Source organism: Myzus persicae, unplaced genomic scaffold (assembly GCF_001856785.1).
Source record: "Myzus persicae strain clone G006 unplaced genomic scaffold, MPER_G0061.0, whole genome shotgun sequence".
Classification (NCBI taxonomy): domain Eukaryota; kingdom Metazoa; phylum Arthropoda; class Insecta; order Hemiptera; family Aphididae; genus Myzus; species Myzus persicae.
This window is the reverse complement of record NW_019104081.1, coordinates 59,667-77,844: the sequence shown is the minus strand read 5'-3', so window position 1 is coordinate 77,844 and position 18,178 is coordinate 59,667. Positions and strand designations below refer to the sequence as shown.

The 18,178-nt window shown below is 28.4% G+C and overlaps 1 protein-coding gene across 1 annotated transcript; it reads left to right on the top strand.

The window, feature by feature from the left end:
• The first annotated feature begins 639 nt into the window (after nt 1-639).
• Nucleotides 640-18,166, top strand: LOC111038472 (ATP-dependent 6-phosphofructokinase-like). The gene is made up of 17 exons (XM_022321596.1): nt 640-713; nt 3,600-3,697; nt 3,776-3,927; nt 3,986-4,175; nt 4,233-4,443; nt 4,516-4,624; nt 8,243-8,431; nt 8,501-8,691; nt 9,778-9,841; nt 9,907-10,050; nt 10,187-10,348; nt 10,418-10,570; nt 14,255-14,354; nt 14,415-14,544; nt 17,205-17,302; nt 17,728-17,932; nt 18,010-18,166. Exons 1-17 carry the CDS (start codon nt 640-642, stop codon nt 18,098-18,100), a joined length of 2,361 nt encoding a protein of 786 aa, XP_022177288.1. The 3' UTR covers nt 18,101-18,166.
• Nucleotides 18,167-18,178: the final 12 nt, after the last annotated feature.

The following is an 18,178-nucleotide window of genomic DNA, read 5'->3' as shown; positions in this document are numbered from 1 at the left end:
TTCGCTGCGGTTTCGAATTTATTCTTGTAAGTAGGTAGTAGGTACCTAATAAATGTTCTCTAAAAGTTGGGTATCCGTGTAACGTTCTTGTGCGGGTGATCCGGATGACGCGGTCGCTTGAGTGGTATGAATACGGTCATGCGGTCGCCGACCGACTGTTTCTCACTCTCACAGACGTGTTTTGGCTACAGACCTAGTTGTTTTTTTTTTTTGAAATGCGTATGCGATTAGTGTAGAAAATGTAGGTAGTTTGTACACGATCTCTGTTTGAGATGTTTGAGTAGGTCAACCGAGTGGAAACAAATAGGAAAATCACATTATGGATGTCAACGAACGGTAGATATTCGAAGATTTCGGTTATAATAGTACTAAAGAGATTAAACTATAATCGTACTTTAGGTACTTATTGACTATTGTAGACGGTGGGTTCGCCGATTTGTGTAGAAAATTTGGGTTAAAAGTCGTGTATGTTGCGGCTCAGTGGCTGTTATAAGTTATAACCATAGGTTTAATTGTGGTGTGTGGGGGGGGGGAGGGAGGAATTAGATGGCTTAGGCATTTAGGTTTCCCCCAAATAATAATAACCTTGTAAATATAATAAACTATGTTAATACAATATGTTAAATTGATATATCTAGTATGCCCAGATTTTTAACGCCTAAGGTTGTATGTGTTAAATCGTTCGAGACCGTCGACCGAGTGGAACTGAATCAGTAAATCCAAGATCTTTTGGATATTAACGACGGATGTGGTATGTATGATGATTTTTGACTGCATTTTCACTGTTTGATGTACTTAATAATACGATATAATACTATGATAAGTAGTACAGTCTAGGAAATACCTATACACTAGTATTATATACGTGTTACAAATTTTCGCGGTCCGTCGTTATAGAGCAGTAACATTTGTTTCGATGCACTAATGCGCTGTTATTAAAATACCAACTTTTATGATTTAATAAATTGCTAATAAATAAATATATATACTGTGTTTATCCTACTGTTCATCTAACTATAAACAAAATCTTTAACTATAATAATTTATAGTTTTTTGCTTGACAGTTAACGGCACAGAACGTATCAGTCTGCAATCATTAACCTAGATAAATATTATAATAGGTATGATGTATTATATAGGTTATATTACGGAATTTTTATGATTGGTGAAATTGTGAAGCTGAAAATATATGTTGTCTGACTGTTGGACAATATTTCAAAATCGAAGCTCCCCAAGAACTAATAATAATTAATATTAAATTTAAAAAAAATGGTATTAAAAGTTTTGAACAAACATAATTGAACACGCAACTAATTGTTTTGAATTTGTATTATATGTGTCGTGAAATGATAATAAAACATATTTTGAAAAACCTACTCAACTTTTGTTCATTGTACATACTGTACACATAATATGTACCAAATTTATGCATTTCAAATTTTCAAATACTTATTATTTCTTTTCTATATGTCTAAAAAAATGTAGCATAATAAGTTAACTAATTATTTGCAAAAGTGTTGATGTTTTTTTTGATATTTGTAATTAGACATCCTTGTGTTCTTGAACAGATTTAGAAATTATTAAAATAGTTAATGGTGTGACACCAAAATAAAGTTTTCCTCAAGATATAATAAAAACGTATGCTGGTGACTGGTGTTGAATATTGATGTATAACTGAAGTTAAGATTCGACAAAATCTATGTTGTTATTTTGTTGTAATTAAAAATATATAATCATAGCTTGATCATACTAATTTTCACTAAATGTTTATATTATGATTTTCTATGAGTGCATTGTATGCACATTGCAATATTTTCAAAATATTTTAATTATTTTGGAGCAATTATCTAGACTTGCATTAAGAGGACGCTACACCCGAATGTGTTGTCTCCGTCTTACAAACGTAGAACATAGCAAAAACATATTTTGCGCGGGAAAGAACCGAGAAAGCTACAGTCATAATTAAGAAACGAAATTTTCACCACATAAAAAGGAGAACTTTGGCTGTGCAATATCGTTTTTATTTTCTCGATATCGGAAGTACAAAAAAAGTTATTCAAGTTTGAAAAATACAAAAACAAATGTATTTTGGAACAATAAGAACTTTTTTCATATAAGTGATATCGAAAAAATAAAAACGATATTGCACACCCAAAGTTCTCCTTTTTACGTGGTAAAAATTTCGTTTCTTAATTATGACTGTAGCTTTTTGTTATGTTCTACGTTTGTAAGACTGAGACAACACACGCGGGTGTAGCGTCCTCTTAAGACAATCAAATAAGGGTTGAACGAAAACAATGCATTGCAGTGTTGCTTAGAAAAAATTTCAAGACATCACCTGTATTAAAATCAATTCACGCAGAAAATAAACCACCAAATGATATCACCGATCCTTAACACTTTAACATACTTGAATACCTGTAGTCTATAGTCTATAGTTTGTTTTGTATACTATATTTACTATACCTACATATAAACTCCACACCACAACCACCATTAATTGTATCCCTGCTGTCTCTTCATACATTTGTGACTGTTTATCGAACTCTCAAATCGGACGAGTTTTAAATTCCATTCTCATATAATCAGTCGTACCTACCATTACAATCAGTTTCTCTACTACCTCTTTAACACTTATTCTCTTTGTATCCCATTTTGAATTCTTGTATTTTATTCTTCTATACCTAGTATTTTAAAGAGGGCAGTCTCTATAAAGAAATTATAGAGACAAAGAGAGGACTGATGGTGACTTTTAAATGTGAATATAATATAAATAACAGGAAATATAAGTGGATCTTAGGTAGATACTTTAAATAATGGCCCTGCGTAGACTTTCATGCATGATATGTTAGATAGATAATATTGTAACAAATTTAAAACTATCAATCACAGACTGTTCCAAGAGTTTAAATGTACTAAAGAAATGTTTAAACTTGCACAATTAAATAATGTTTTTTGAATAGGTACGTAATAATTTAAAAAAAATATATTTCAGTTTTATATTAATGAGTTGATAAAAAAAACTGTATTTTAAAAATCCTAAAGAAAGATAATGGGTAGGTTTACTTACCTAAATAAATTTGGCATAACAAAAATATATGAATCTATAAACAAATCATCAAAACATGCCTACAGTTATATCTGTAAAATGGTTGCTAAAAATTATTTGTAGTGATAATGTCGTGTAAGAAAGATAAGTTTTTTATTAAATATACTATAATATATTTAATATTAACTAAGCACTTTATTGCAATCATATTGTGAGGCAAGTACTAAAAGAACCCTACAACTAATTAATAGGTAGGTAAGTAATAATAAATTATCCTTGCACCAACATTTTTAAGTCTTTGGAAAAACATAAGTTATAGAAAACAAGATAGTAGAAGTCGGTCATTTCAATGTTTACTACGTTACACTTTAAAACAAACAAAATATTTATTACATACCTACATAGTTTATTATATTTATTAATTATTACGTATTTTATGTATTTTTAAAATATTTTATTGAAAAATTCATTAAAATGTGAGTATTTTAACTTTAATTGTTATGTTATTTATCAATTTAGTATATAACTGAAACTTGATTAAATTGTTTAGGGCTTCTTATGATTTTAAATCGATTTTAAAGAGGTTTCCACGGGAAAAAAATTCAAATATTACATTCGCAGTTTTGACCAGCGGGGGAGACTCGCAAGGTAATAATTCGATATAGTGAAAAATTTTGTAGTCGTGATATCTATCGATACACATGGCACTTCAATGTAATTTTTCAGGAATGAATGCGGCTGTAAGATCTGTTGTTAGAGTGTCAATTCAATTAGGTGTTACCATTTATTTTGTCAAAGAGGGATATCATGGACTTATTGAAGGCAATGATTACATAACAAAAGCAAATTGGTACGACGTATCTTTCACTCTAAGTTTGGTATGGTTTTAAGAGGTCGTTTTTTTGATTAGGTGCTTAAAAATATTTTAAACTTAAGGGTGGTACTATTATCGGCACAAAACGGTGTAAATCGTTTATGACTAAAGAAGGCAGAAGGAAAGCGACCAAAAATATGATATCATTTGGTATTTCTAACTTAGTGGTAATAGGTGGAGACGGATCCTTGACTGGTGCTAATATTTTTCGTGAAGAGTGGCCAATCCATATTGACGAACTTTTAAAATGCCGTAATTATTGTTTATTTCTCTTGAGCTTTGGTAACAAACTTTTAAATATTTTTTTAGAGGAGATAGATGAAGAAACTGCAAAAAAATTTGGCCATTTAAATTTGGTTGGCATTGTTGGGTCAATTGACAACGATTTTAGTGGGACTGATATGACCATTGGTGCTGACACAGCACTTCACCGAATACTTGAAGCAATAGATTCTATTGTAAGCACGGCATTTTCTCATCAGAGAACATTTATAATGGAAGTTATGGGCCGCAATTGTGGGTAATAGTAACTTAAATAATAAAGATTAAATTATTACTATCACTAAATTAAAATGTGCCCTATATTATATAGTTATTTAGCTGTTAAAAGCGCGTTGATGTGTGAAGCTGATTACTTATTCATTAGGGAATGGCCACAAAAATTAGAATGGCCAGACAAATTATGTAAAAATGTACAGAGAGTATGTAAACATTTCAATATTATATACCTGCATTCAATTTACTAGAGTATCTTTCAAATATCATTATCGTCTATTGAAATGCACTATTTTAGAGCATCCCCTAAAAAATATCCTTTGAATTTAAATCCGGACGATAATGATATTTGAAAGGGCCGTACATCATTTGCGCATCGTCTGTTTACCTGTGCCAAAATATCGTACATCAAATGCGCATCAATATGCTGAACAATAGAATTGTATAAAAAATAGTTTTTGATCGAAAATGTAATGATTTTCATAAATCATATGTAATAAATAAACCCATATAATTAAAATTTGTACATCATTTTTATTATCGTTTGCGCATTGTCCGTTTCACCTGCACCAAATTATTATACATCAAATGCGCATCAATATGCTGAACAATAGAATTGTATAAAAAATAGTTTTTGATCGAAAATGTAATGATTTTCATAAATCATATGTAATAAATAAACCCATATAATTAAAATAAATTGAACTGTAGTATTGATAATTATACAAATACACATATTGAAATGAACACTTTTGTCGGTACATTACAGTTATAGTTAAAATACAAATATAAATATAATTTGAATAGAAATAGATTTAAAATAAATATTGTATAAATCAAAATAAATAAATTAAGCTTTAAAATAAATAATATTATAAATCAATACATGGTATATTATAATGTCCCATTATTTTAACAAAATGAAACCTGCTTATTTCACCGGAAGTATACTTCAGCCAATGTTTATTAATGTAGTCTAATTTTTGACTTTCAGGTGCCCGTTGTACATGATGAATATTTCTAGAAATATCTTTAATTTTAACATAGGTCTCTGTCTGTATTTCTTTCAACGTTTCTATTACCTAAGTACATATATATAAAAAAAATATTCAGCTAACTAAATTTATTATTTATAAAAATGACCATTTCATACTTTCCATATTGGAGGATGAGTAATGTAAAATTGTGCATTGTAATGAGAATGAAATGCTTCAGGTCCATTTGTTGTTTTAGGTAAATCTGATAGTTTTTCTGCCCACATCTCTGGTGGGAATAAACAATTTTCTTGAATATAATTGTCATAGATGTAATCACTAAAATGCAATACGTCGCTATTTGGTGCGATTTCAATTAATTCACAAAACACATCAGAAACTTCTTCAGTGGATATGAAAGATAAACCAAAGAAATATTTAATCCATTTTCCGATTTCGGTATTAGTTTTATATTCGTTTCTGAGGTAAGGAAAATCTTGATTGAGCTTCCTATACCAAGCTTGCCCTAAATGAAATCTGCATCCGTATATATCTCTTAGTGTAAAACAGCGTATAATTGCCAAATGTGCACTCCTTTCAAAATCTACTCTGATTGTTTTTGGGTTGAATATCAAATTCATCGATTCACATGTATTTATTAAAGATTGCCACATTTCAATATAATCTGTTGTAGTTTTTCCGGTTAAAAAATAATATACTAAGGGTAAATATAGACCGTTTTTATAAATATGAATAGTGTACAATTGATAAAAATATTGTGGACAAAATCTAAAGGTCCCGTCTGCCAGAATGTAATCGGAATTTTCACATAAAGTTTTCAAATTTGTTTCACAAGTTAATAACACAATTTTATTGTCATTTACATAAAGAAATCGTTCTTTTTGAAAGTTACAAGTGTTTCTTGGGAAGAAATTAATTGCAAAATAGCTTCATCATAGGATTTCGGCAACACCGGTACAACCTCTCTACGATTTCTGTATATAAAATATATAAGTCTATAATTGGAAATATCATTGACCGTTACATGATCAGCGTCAGATATTGCTTTTTGTATAATTTTGTTAGGCCTCATTGATATTTCTTCAGTAGCTTTTCTTTTAATAGTGTTTTTAATCTGAAAAAAAAATGTATAAAAAAGTTTTCACTAAACTATACGCATTAGGAATAGGTATATCCTATAGTAAAAATAAGTTAAGCAGTCGTTATCTTTCTCATGTTTTCCGGCCCTCTTTCCATGTGTAATATTATGTCCTAATCTTATAATATTTAATATAGTATAAATTTATTTTTTCGATTTACAATTGATGATAGGCGATATTATGCATAGATATTTATATTAACTCTTTTTAGTTGTTGTTAAAGCGCATCAATTTAGTTTTTACAAAGTTATTTAAAAAAAAAATAAAATTAATTTATAATTCTTAATTTGACTTACTTCGTGTTTTTCTATCTCTGAATCCGTCAATTTGAGATGCGTATGTTCTCCACGTATTTCTAATACCGTTCTTCGATGTTCATCAATTTTTTTTCGGACACATAAATATAATTTCACAACTTTTTTATATTTTTCTTTCAGTGTAAAAATAATTTTGGAAAATGATTCCAGATTTTCCTCGATTTGAATTAATAAATTTTAATTTGCTCATTTTTAAATTAATAATATATGAGAGCCGTACAACACGTGTTGTTAAAGTCGTACGTCCCGACAGTGTGTCAGTATCTCGTCTGATGTACTTTGCGATAAAAATCGATAAAAATCGATTATATCTTAGTTATGTTATTGCTAACTATAATGATAATCCTACACAATATTATCTCAATATTCTCAGCTTATCGGCCCATTATGTTCCATCGTTGCCATCACAAAATCTCTCCATTTCTCTCTATCATATGCGTCGTCAAACATATTTTAAAACAGAAATATCTGTACAATATATTTTGAAAGTTGATGAATGAATTTCAAGATCAAAATTAGAAAACAACTAGCACTTTTGGGTGTACACCTTTTTTAGAATTATATTGTTAAATAATGTTGATGCGCAAATGATGTAAGAACTTTTAAACGGCTGATGCGCAAATGATACATAACCCAAAAATCGAACGATGCGCAAATGTCTTACAAAAAAGGTCTAAATTAACAACAGCGATGCGCAAATGACAACCGGCGATTTCAATAGTATAGGTATAATTCGATTCATGTACAGATTGTTATTTTATTAGTCTAACTTTTATTTACATTTTTTTACTAGTTTAGAATCTTAAATTAATTTTACTAATTTTAAGTGCATGTATATTTGTAATATTAGTTTTCAAGTTTTTAGTTTACTTACAATTAGCTTCATAATTCAAAATATTTTATATTAATATGATCAGGTTTAATGCATTGCTTACTAGTCGCTATTAAATAGGTAAGTACAAAATAGTTGAATGCAGTTTTTAACATGAATACATGATATAAGTTTTATATTTAAATACATAATATATATAAAATGAATAATGTTGTTATTAAGAACATACTGACTAGTGACTACCAATAAAAACCATTGTCGATAAGTCATTAGTCATTACTAATTTTTTGTCATAACTTTTTTTAATATAGAAATATTAAATTTAATTAAATATTAAAATATGTAAAAACATTTTAAGTTAAATTTTAGTGCCATTATCATGGTCATCATATGCAATTTTTATGACTATTTTGTGGAGAATTGTTTTATAGTTTTTGAGGAATTTAAGCCCGGACCCTAGCTATAATTCATCACTATTAATATTAAAACTTTTTATTAAAATATAGGTAGTTTGAATAAATGTATAACATATTTTTTTCAGGCAAGAAAATATGGTAAAAGGCTGAACATTATAATAGTCTCGGAAGGAGCAGTTGATTTAAATGGCAATGCAATTACATCAGAAATGGTTAAAAATGTTTTAGTGGAAAGATTAAATCAAGACGCTAGGATAACTGTTCTAGGGCATGTTCAAAGAGGCGGAAGTCCTTCAGCATTTGATAGAATTTTGGTAATAATAATTATTAGAAAATAAATTTGACAAAGTACCTTTATATTTTAAATATGTTTATTGGGTTAGGCTTCACGCATGGGCGCACACGCTGTTTTTTGTTTATTAGAAGCTACAGCAGAATCTGAACCAAAAGTCGTATGTCTTAACGCTAATACAATCGTACATCAATCGTTGATGGAATGTGTTAAAAGTACATCGGAAATTGGAAAAGCCGTCGAAGAAAAAGATTTCGATAAGGCATTGCAACTTCGAGGCCCGTACGTTTAATAGAACTTTGGATAATTTATTATTTAAATAAAGAGGTTATAGGTACTTAATTGGTAGGTAGGTACTTCATTTTTTGTAAATTAACTTATTTGAAGCATGATTATTGAATTAAATATCATAATCAGTTTAAATAAATACAGATACATTATCTAGGTAGGTACTAATGTATATTATGGTTGTTTGATATGGCAAATTCATTAGCGCAGTAGGTAGTTCTCAATCTTTTTAATACCGGGACCTAAATTTCCCCCGAAAAATCTTTCGCGACTCACATTGTTTCACTTTTTAACAATTTGTGGAAAACAAAATTTGTATTTTATAAATATGTACTTACACATTTTTATTAGGTATTTAGTTTTTTTATAGGTTTATAATTAATATGAATAAAAATATAATTGATATAATTAAAATGAACTTTTTATAATGAGGTACCTAACATACATTTCATGGAATCTATATAATTCAAAAAAAGGTTCCCGACCCACCAAAAATTGACTGATGACCCACACTTAGAGAAACGCTGCATTAGCGTATTAGCCATAATACCTATAGGTAGGTATAGCCGCAATAGGCAATAATCGTGTGTTAACGATTTACAAAACAAACTTTAATTATTTATTGCTTTATTTAAAATAAGTACATTGAACACATAGGGTTAGGAATAAAAAAAAAAAAACTGTGCGCAACGAACGTCCGAGACGAGCGTTACGGTAGACTGCCCCTGCTGTCCACCAGTTGAGAACACTCGACTCTCCTACATCCCCCCTTATGCATACCATATAATATTAATCGTTATCACATGTTAGTATAAAAAATATACCTGACTGTGAACACCGTGGTTTAACTGATACTTTCAGGTAGTGCACTCTCTTATAGTGTAGCTAGGGTTGGTGCTGTAATAATAACAATTCCATCCAATGAGTCATATTCTTCTTTTGAAGTTTAAACTTACATAGATATGTATGTGTATTTATATACTTACAAAAACACAGGTAGTAGGCACCTAAAACTTCAACAAAATTTGTTAATGTATTCTTGTTTAGTAATTCTGTGTTTATATTATGAACCATTTTCAGGAGCTTTAATCAAAATTTAGTGACATACAAACAAATGATACACAAAGAAATCATTGATTTAGACGTTTGTATTTTTTTATTCAATACTAAACTATTAAATTTATGTTATAATAAAAATGATTATTTTAGGGGAAAATAACTTTGATATTAAATATTGGAGGATCTAGTAATGGAATAAACGCATTGATGTATTCTATAGTTCGAGCATCAATAGCATTAAAAACCCGAGTGTTTGCTGCAAAATTCAGTATTGATGGACTCTTAAGAGGCGAAGTAACTTTAATATATTAGTTGGTTATTTATGTATTAGTTTGTTGGGAGAGGGCATGTTAATGTGAATGCATAATATTAGTGAGTTTCCAATATTCATTTGAGTTGTTAAATATATGTTTAATTTTATGAACAACAGGTTGTTGAACTCCATTGGTCCAGTGTCATTGGTTGGCTAAATCAAGGTGGTGTTAAGCTAGGAATAACAAGAACAATTCCTGATGAAGATATGATGAAAAAGATGGCGATACAAATGAAACATTTTAATATCAGCTCGTGTATAATTGCTGGAGGGACAGAAGTATAGTTGCTTGGGGCTCTGAAATATGACAATACTGATCTAGTGAAACCCACTTTATTTTGTTTGCAGGCTTTAAAGACCGGCATAAAGATGTACGATTACCGGAAAAAACACAAAGAGTTTTGCATACCTATAGTAGTGGTGCCGGTTACGTACAGCAACAACGTACCAGGAACTGATTTTTCATTGGGAGCAGATACAGCTTTAAATCAAATTGTTAAAGTAATTTTCACTATACTTTATTTCAAATAAGAGCAATACTTACCTAGTTCGTCGCGCAAATGACCCTCATCGGTGTGGTAGGCACGGTTGGTGGTCTTCTGGTGCAGTCAGTGTTGCGACACAAGATATGTGGTGGAAGCTTCCATAGTGGGTACATGATTTGTGGCGATGCCTGGTTTTTCTTGAAGCAGTTTTCTTTAAAAACAAATATTTTATCATACATAAATCGAAAAAAAAAACTAAAGCATTTGAAAATTTAAAACGTCTATAAAAAGAAAAAAAGAGAAAATGTATTTTTCAAATAATACGAGTATAGAATGTATGATGTATAGAAAACGCAAATAAAACCAAAAAAACAAAATCGATATTTCAAAAACTGGTTATGCTTGAAAATTCGAGTTGTTTATAATTATTATCCGTTTCTCCTAATTATTTTTTAGATTCTGGGCAAAAAATTAAAGAAAAATGGGAATTTTTATGCAAAATAATTTTTCGAAAAAGACTATTATAGTTTTTAGTGTAAATCTAACAAAAATGACAGTAGATACATGCAATGTTGACTGAATATTTGTGTAACCATTTTCTATACACCATAACATTTTCAAAATATTTTGATTTGTGTTGAACTATTTATAGACGTATGAAATTTTCGATTATTATTTGTTTTTTTAAACCCAAGTCGATAAAAAAAATTTCGCTGTGTCATAAACTTTGGAAATTTAATACAAGGTTCCTTGTAAGTTTTTGTTAATATAAATTTAAAAAAAATTTGAGCCTAAATCCACAATAATTTTTTATGAGCGTTTAGACTTAGAATTTCGACAAAATTCGTTAAAATCAAGAAAATTAGCAATATATATTTAGTTAGAAATTCTGAAAAAATTGTTCTATTTATATCTAAGATTTAAAAGTTTAATACAGGATTCCTTACAAGTTTGTCTACCTTAATCAAAAAAAAAAATGTCTACCGAAAGTCAAATTAAATTTTTATGAGCGTTTGAAGTTGACATTTTTACATTATTGGATATTCACTAGATTTATCTTGTAGCGATTTTCTACTTTTCTTGTTACCTTTTACTTAGCAGTTGAAAAATATTAAAAATACATAGGCACGATTTTTTTTATAATCATTTATAGTTCAAATGTTGACAATATTTATCAATAATTAATCTATTAAAAATTGAAAATGATTTTGTAATTAAAAATGAATAAAATTTACAGTTTTTATAGCGAAGGATTAAAAATTAAAAACATTATTAAACTTTTAACTAACCATAACTAAGAAGCCTAAAAAATATATGTATACAGCTATTTCGTATAGACATTTTAAGTTAAAATTTGGAGAAATTTGCTTATTAACACAAATCATTTTGTTGTACCTAATTAGGTTCCAAAACAGCCCAATTTTACATTGGTGTATTTAATATTTTTCCAGCATCACTGACACTTTAAGAATAACATTAATTCAACTTACCAGCTACCATATTAATAATAGCTAATAAGCAATAACAATATAAAATATCCTCGACTGACAAACCGTCTCCTCTCAGAATCGTTTTTTGTATACAATGATATGATATCATTGAATTAAAATTGAATACCTTCCATTACAGCGACCTCCGTTTACCAGTTTTTTTTAAATTTTGTATTGCTTACTTAGTTATACTTACTGGTTCAAGTTTCGTTTGTTTATTAAACATTCTAATTCTTAGATTCTGAGCGGAGCAATGAATGTATTGGTTTTACAATAATGTGTTTTTTATTTTTTTCTATTTTTCGACTGTCATCACTAGATCTTGGATTTTAATGACCTAAAAGAAAAACTAAATGCACTAAAAAATGCAAAAATTACTTAAAAACACTATATAAAACGAACTTAAAAAATGACCAAAAAATGTACTTTGATGAGCGAAAAAATTTATTTTTAAAATAAATATTATCATTTATTATTAATTATTATTTATTCATTTTTTACAATACAAAAAAAGGTGAAAATTTGTTTTAAGAATTAAATTAAATAAATGTATTTAAATTTAAGTTAACTTGTGAGTTTGATTAATTATTTAATTACTTTTTCGATTCATACCCACTTTGCCGAATCCCAATTCGCCGACAACTCAGTTTGCGACAAAATATAAAAGTTTTAAAATATTTTTAATTTTATTTTATTAATATAGTTTCAATTTTCGCCATTTGCCGACAGGTGACAATAATTTTATCGAAAACGGGTATAACAGGGATAATATTATGGTGTGTTGTCGATGTAAGTTCAAACGTATTATTTTTATAAGGGTGCTATAGGTACTAATTGAGATTACCTATAGAACACATATTAAAAAAAACTTAAAATAAACAAAAATTAGTTTAAATACAACTAATTGAACGTAATAATTTTGCAAAAATGCAAAAAAATTGCTAAACAAAAATTACACATTCGAAATTGTTGTATAACGAAACAAGTTTAGTTTTTGGTTAGAACTGCATATCATTTAAAGAAAAAAAATACAAAAGTCACCAAAATCCTAGTCTAGTCATCACCTTTTGAGACAGTAAAAATGCTTTGATTTTTTTCAATAACATTTTTTTTTATAGGAATGTTAATCTAGTTGGCATTTTAGTGGGTCAATAGTAAAAAATTCTCAATAATTATTAAAACATCAAGAGAGACAATCAAAATATTAAGGAAAAACTGAAATTTTTAAGCAAAATCGGTTTTTGAGTTACTCTTTTGGTGTAGGTAAATCCGAAAAGAATAATTACCATACATACATCCAATTTTCCACTGGATGTATACAAGCAAAAAATTAATCGAAATATTGCTACTATTTTTGAGTTATTTATAGGTATAAGAAAATCTCGAGTGTTATTTGTTTTTTTGGGGTTATTAACAATCAATTTTTTTTGGAAAAACTTGAAAATGTAATACAAATATGTAATTATAATTTTTTGTTAGTGGAAATTAAAAATAAGTAATTGTTATGAGCATTTTGACAAAATTCATTAAAATCACAGGAATCGGGAAATTTCGAGTTAGAAATTTAAAAAAAAAATTTAATTTATACCTAAGCTTTGAAAAAGTAATACAAGATTCTTCTTAAGTTTTCTATATTTAGTAAAAAAAGTTAATCGAAAATTCAAATTAAATCATCAATATATTTTTGTAATATATTATGGGCAGCCAGGTACTAATTCAAGTTTTTTTTTCTTTAGAATATACTATCTATTACCTAATAGTACTAATATTAAAATAAACATTCTATCAGATTCATATTTCATAACCAAAAACATGAACCTATATTGTTATTAATGTTATTTTGTAAATAAAAGCTTGATATAATTCCTACATAAACTTTAAAACTTAAACAAATAATCTCTTTCTATCTTTTTTTTTTTATTGAATTTTACCTTTGACAGAAAGACCATTGGGATGTACAACAAATATTTACAATACATAATATACATTAAAAGATAATAAATCATGTACCATAATAAATGTATTCATTTTTACGAGATTACGAGGTCGACTATTAATCTAGTTAGTCTCGGGAATCTCTAAGTGATGTGGAAATGTACTCAGATAGGTTGGCCCTTTTCCTGAGCTCTTTAGTCTTTGTTTGTGAGGCATTCCGTAAACAAATGTCAAATATTAGTGCATTGTAATAGCGTTAAATATTTAAATTACAGTTGTGTGACATTATTAGACAATCGGCTGAAGGTCATACCCCACGAGTGTTTGTGGTCGAAGTATTAGGTGGTTTATGTGGTTATTTAACCTCTATGACAGGTAAGGTAAAACGATAAGGCTATTAGTTCAATTTATTTCACAATGGATGATTTAATATAGCAATGGCATGCGGTGCAGACGCGTCGTATATTCCCGAGGAAAAGTTCAACATCACAGATTTAATGGATTGTATATACAGAATGGTGGAAAAATTTGAAACTAAAAAGATTACCCGAGGACTCGTGTTAAGGTAAAAAAGATATCATAAATATGATTAATATGATAATATGATTATATATAATATTATGTTATTAAGTATAGGAATCTTTTAGATTCTGAGGGGAGCGATGAATGTATTTACTGATTTTATAATGATGTGTGTTTTGTGTGTGCGTGTGTGTGTGTACACGATTGTTAGTAGTCGAAATAATGCTTCGATTTTCAACTTCAGTATCCTTCTGGTGGGAAAGTGAATCTAGTTGGTGCATTGAGAGGGTCTAAATTCTCAATTGGTAGTTTTCGAAAGCTCCGGGAATTTTTCCGCAAAATCGGTTTTTGACGAAATCGATTTCGGTTTTTGTTGTAACTCTTGGAACACATCCATAGATAATGACAACAACCTACTAGCATGTTGTCCATATTAGACAATACCCAAAATATTCATTTATATTATATTGTCCTTTGTTGTCAACTCAAGAAACAAAAAAAAATATCTTATAACATATGGCTATAATTGAAGTGCTTGTCTAGGTACTTCAAAATTTGATTACATATTCTATTGATAACCTTCAGTTCGTATATAGGTATTAATTATAATAGGTATATATTATTTAATAAACTTTAAGTGAGGGCCTTAAAACCACCTCTAACCATCCTGTATAAGTTGGCCTTTGGCCTATAACACAGGGAACTTAAGTACAGTTGTATATATATTTTGATAGGTATTAATTTATCGTTCTCTCCCTCTTTTTTTCTTCTCCTCCACTTTCAGCACCTCATGACATATCTGTTGACCTTGTATCACGTGTCCGCGCTGTCCAGCATAATCCTCACCAAGTTGTCTGGAGAGATTTCTTCCCTCAGCTTTAATACGCATGTCATCCTCTCCGTTTCACCCAGGGGTCGTAATCACACATTGTATGAGATGCATCATCCACTGCATGCCTACAGAACCAGCATTCCTTGGAGTCTGCCTTGCCAAACCTCTTGACCCGTGACCCGTTAGGGTCTGAGTGAGAACGTGAGGTGGAAGTCCACCATTTATTGGTACCTAACTAGCTAACCTATACAGAATAATTATACTTTCCACTTAATTTTAACACTGGACTGTAAAATAATGTAGGTACTTATGTGGCTATTTATAATGAAACCTGTATGTAAACCTAAAATGTAATAAACGATTCCTCATAAGTTTGTCAACCTTCAACAATTAAAAAAAGTCAACGGGAACGTCAAATAACATTTTTATAAGCGTTTTAAGTTCAAATTTTTACATTAGATATTCACTCAATTATTTTCATGGAATGATTTTCTTATTTTGTTGTTATTCAAATACAAATAATTGTAGTCACTTGAAATTTGACATTTTTTCAGTACTTTTTTCTATAAATGTTAATCAAATTTTATTCTTTGAGTCAAAAAACTTGAAAATGCAATACAAAGCTTCTTGCACATTGATACAATAACAGTTAGAAAAACACTCGTGTAAGAATTTTTTTTTAAAGATTTACAGTTCAAATTAAAATTTGCAAATTACTTTAGTTATAAACGTGTAAAATGTTTTAATGTGTAAAATTTGTATAGGTAAGGATTTAAAACAAGATTTCACATAAATAATTCATACTATAACCAAAAAATCTTAAAAATATATAAATAGGTACAGTTTTTTTTATAGACATTTAAAATTTAAATATGAATTTGAATGAAATTAAATAATTGAACACAGAATAATGATTTTAGTTGTTTTGTTGTAATTTAAAAATATTATTCATTGGGAGCTATTTAAAACTTTTAAACTATATCTACCTCAGTACTAATACTTTATAGTAAAATAAATTACTTAAATCACATTAATATCCTAAATATACTTAATATATACCTAATATTATAGGCTGACAGATCATCTTTGCTCACAATCATACCCAATGATCTTATATCATTGAATTCAAATTTAAAGCCACCATTACAATATTACAGTGACTTATCTAGACACATTATATACAGTAAAGCGATTTAGTTAATTATATGTTCTTTTTTTTATTATTCTATAAATTATTGCATTAAATTTAAATAAATTAAAAATCATAACTCTTTAATGTGTATTTACCCTTTGAAGCCAACTTCATGAACCATAATTTCTTATTCAATATTACATTTTTATTTAATAAAAATACTTCATTTTGGATTTTGGATTTTTCCGATATGCAGAGAATAACAAATGTTGTTCTATATTATAGGTAATTTATCTATAATACCATACCTATTATATATCTATAAACCTATAAAGGTATTATAGGTTGTATTAATTAATATATTATAAATTCAATTTTACAGTCATTGTAATAAATATTATAACTAGTGTCCAGTTGTGTCCATTGTAATGTTGTTAATTATTTCTTTGTAAAAAGTCTTTCTTGGGAAAATATTCTATTATTATTCTAGATTTAGTTTATGTTTACTGTATTCTATTATGTATACAGTATACCTACATTATACATTTATAATACATACTATATGAATAGGGAAGGGGCAAAGGCCCAGTGTCAACATCAGACATAAATATATTTACTACATAAGTTTAATATTTTTAGCATGTTGGTACCTGATAATATAATAAAAATAATAATAGTAATATATATATAATACTGTTGATTATATATTATGCTTTAATTATATATCTGACTTTTGTAGATCTGAAAGGGCCAATGAAAATTATACCACTAATTTTCTAAGGAAATTACTGACTGAAGAAGGACAAAAATCATTTGCCACTAGAACTTCTATTTTAGGTAATATTATTATTTAATTAAATTGATAGATATTAGAACCGTGCATCAATTTTACATTTGTACTGATGATTTATCATGACTTTGAAAATGTATTTCACAACATCCTACTGTTGTAACAAAAGTATACATAAAAAAATATGTTTAGTCACCATCAACAGTTGTATTTGTAGAAAATATGATACAAGAAAAGCCCTACTAATATCTCATATTATAAATAATTTATTTAATTACTAGGTAGGTAGGTATCTACTATAATAATTTTGACTGTTATTTTGATAAAGCTAATATATCCACTAAAGTAATTAAATGTAGTTCTTAAATGCCTATTTACCCAGAAATAAAATATTGACAGTAACTAATATTGTATGGAATTAAATGTATACCTGCCTACTAGGTACTATAACTAAGTACCTACTGACTTATAGGAAGCATTGCCACTGGTGGTGTACCTAGTCCATTTGATAGGTCATTTGCTCTAAAAGAAGGGCAATTGGCAGCCGATTGGGTAAATAACATGCAAAATGAACATCCAGATAAGATGATATTGTCATGTTCAGCTGTATCATTGGGTTTAAAATGGAGTGATTTCAAGTTTACAGAACTAGATGATCTCAGATTTATTAATAATGAGTAATATTACCAATTATTTAAGAAAAAAATAATTATAATTATTTCTTATGTTGTATCTAAATTCTTTGAATTTACAGAACACAATCTAACAATCAACCCTGGTGGCTAAATTTCAGACCACTATTAAAAGTGTTGGAAGAGCCAAATTACTGGAAACAATTTAAGTAATCAAATCAAAACCATTACCACCTAAAAGTTGTTTTAATAATATAGTGATTAATAGAATTTTTACACAGTTTGTCAGTT

What these genes read in the sequence shown, in the direction of transcription:
- LOC111038472 (XM_022321596.1), top strand. Translation starts at nt 640, where the DNA reads ATGCCCAGATTTTTAACGCCTAAGGTTGTATGTGTTAAATCGTTCGAG. An exon ending in TGACGAACTTTTAAAATGCC is followed by an intron (nt 4,176 to 4,232) that starts GTAATTATTGTT and finishes ATATTTTTTTAG; the next exon opens with AGGAGATAGATGAAGAAACT. An exon ending in TATGTAAAAATGTACAGAGA is followed by an intron (nt 4,625 to 8,242) that starts GTATGTAAACAT and finishes TATTTTTTTCAG; the next exon opens with GCAAGAAAATATGGTAAAAG.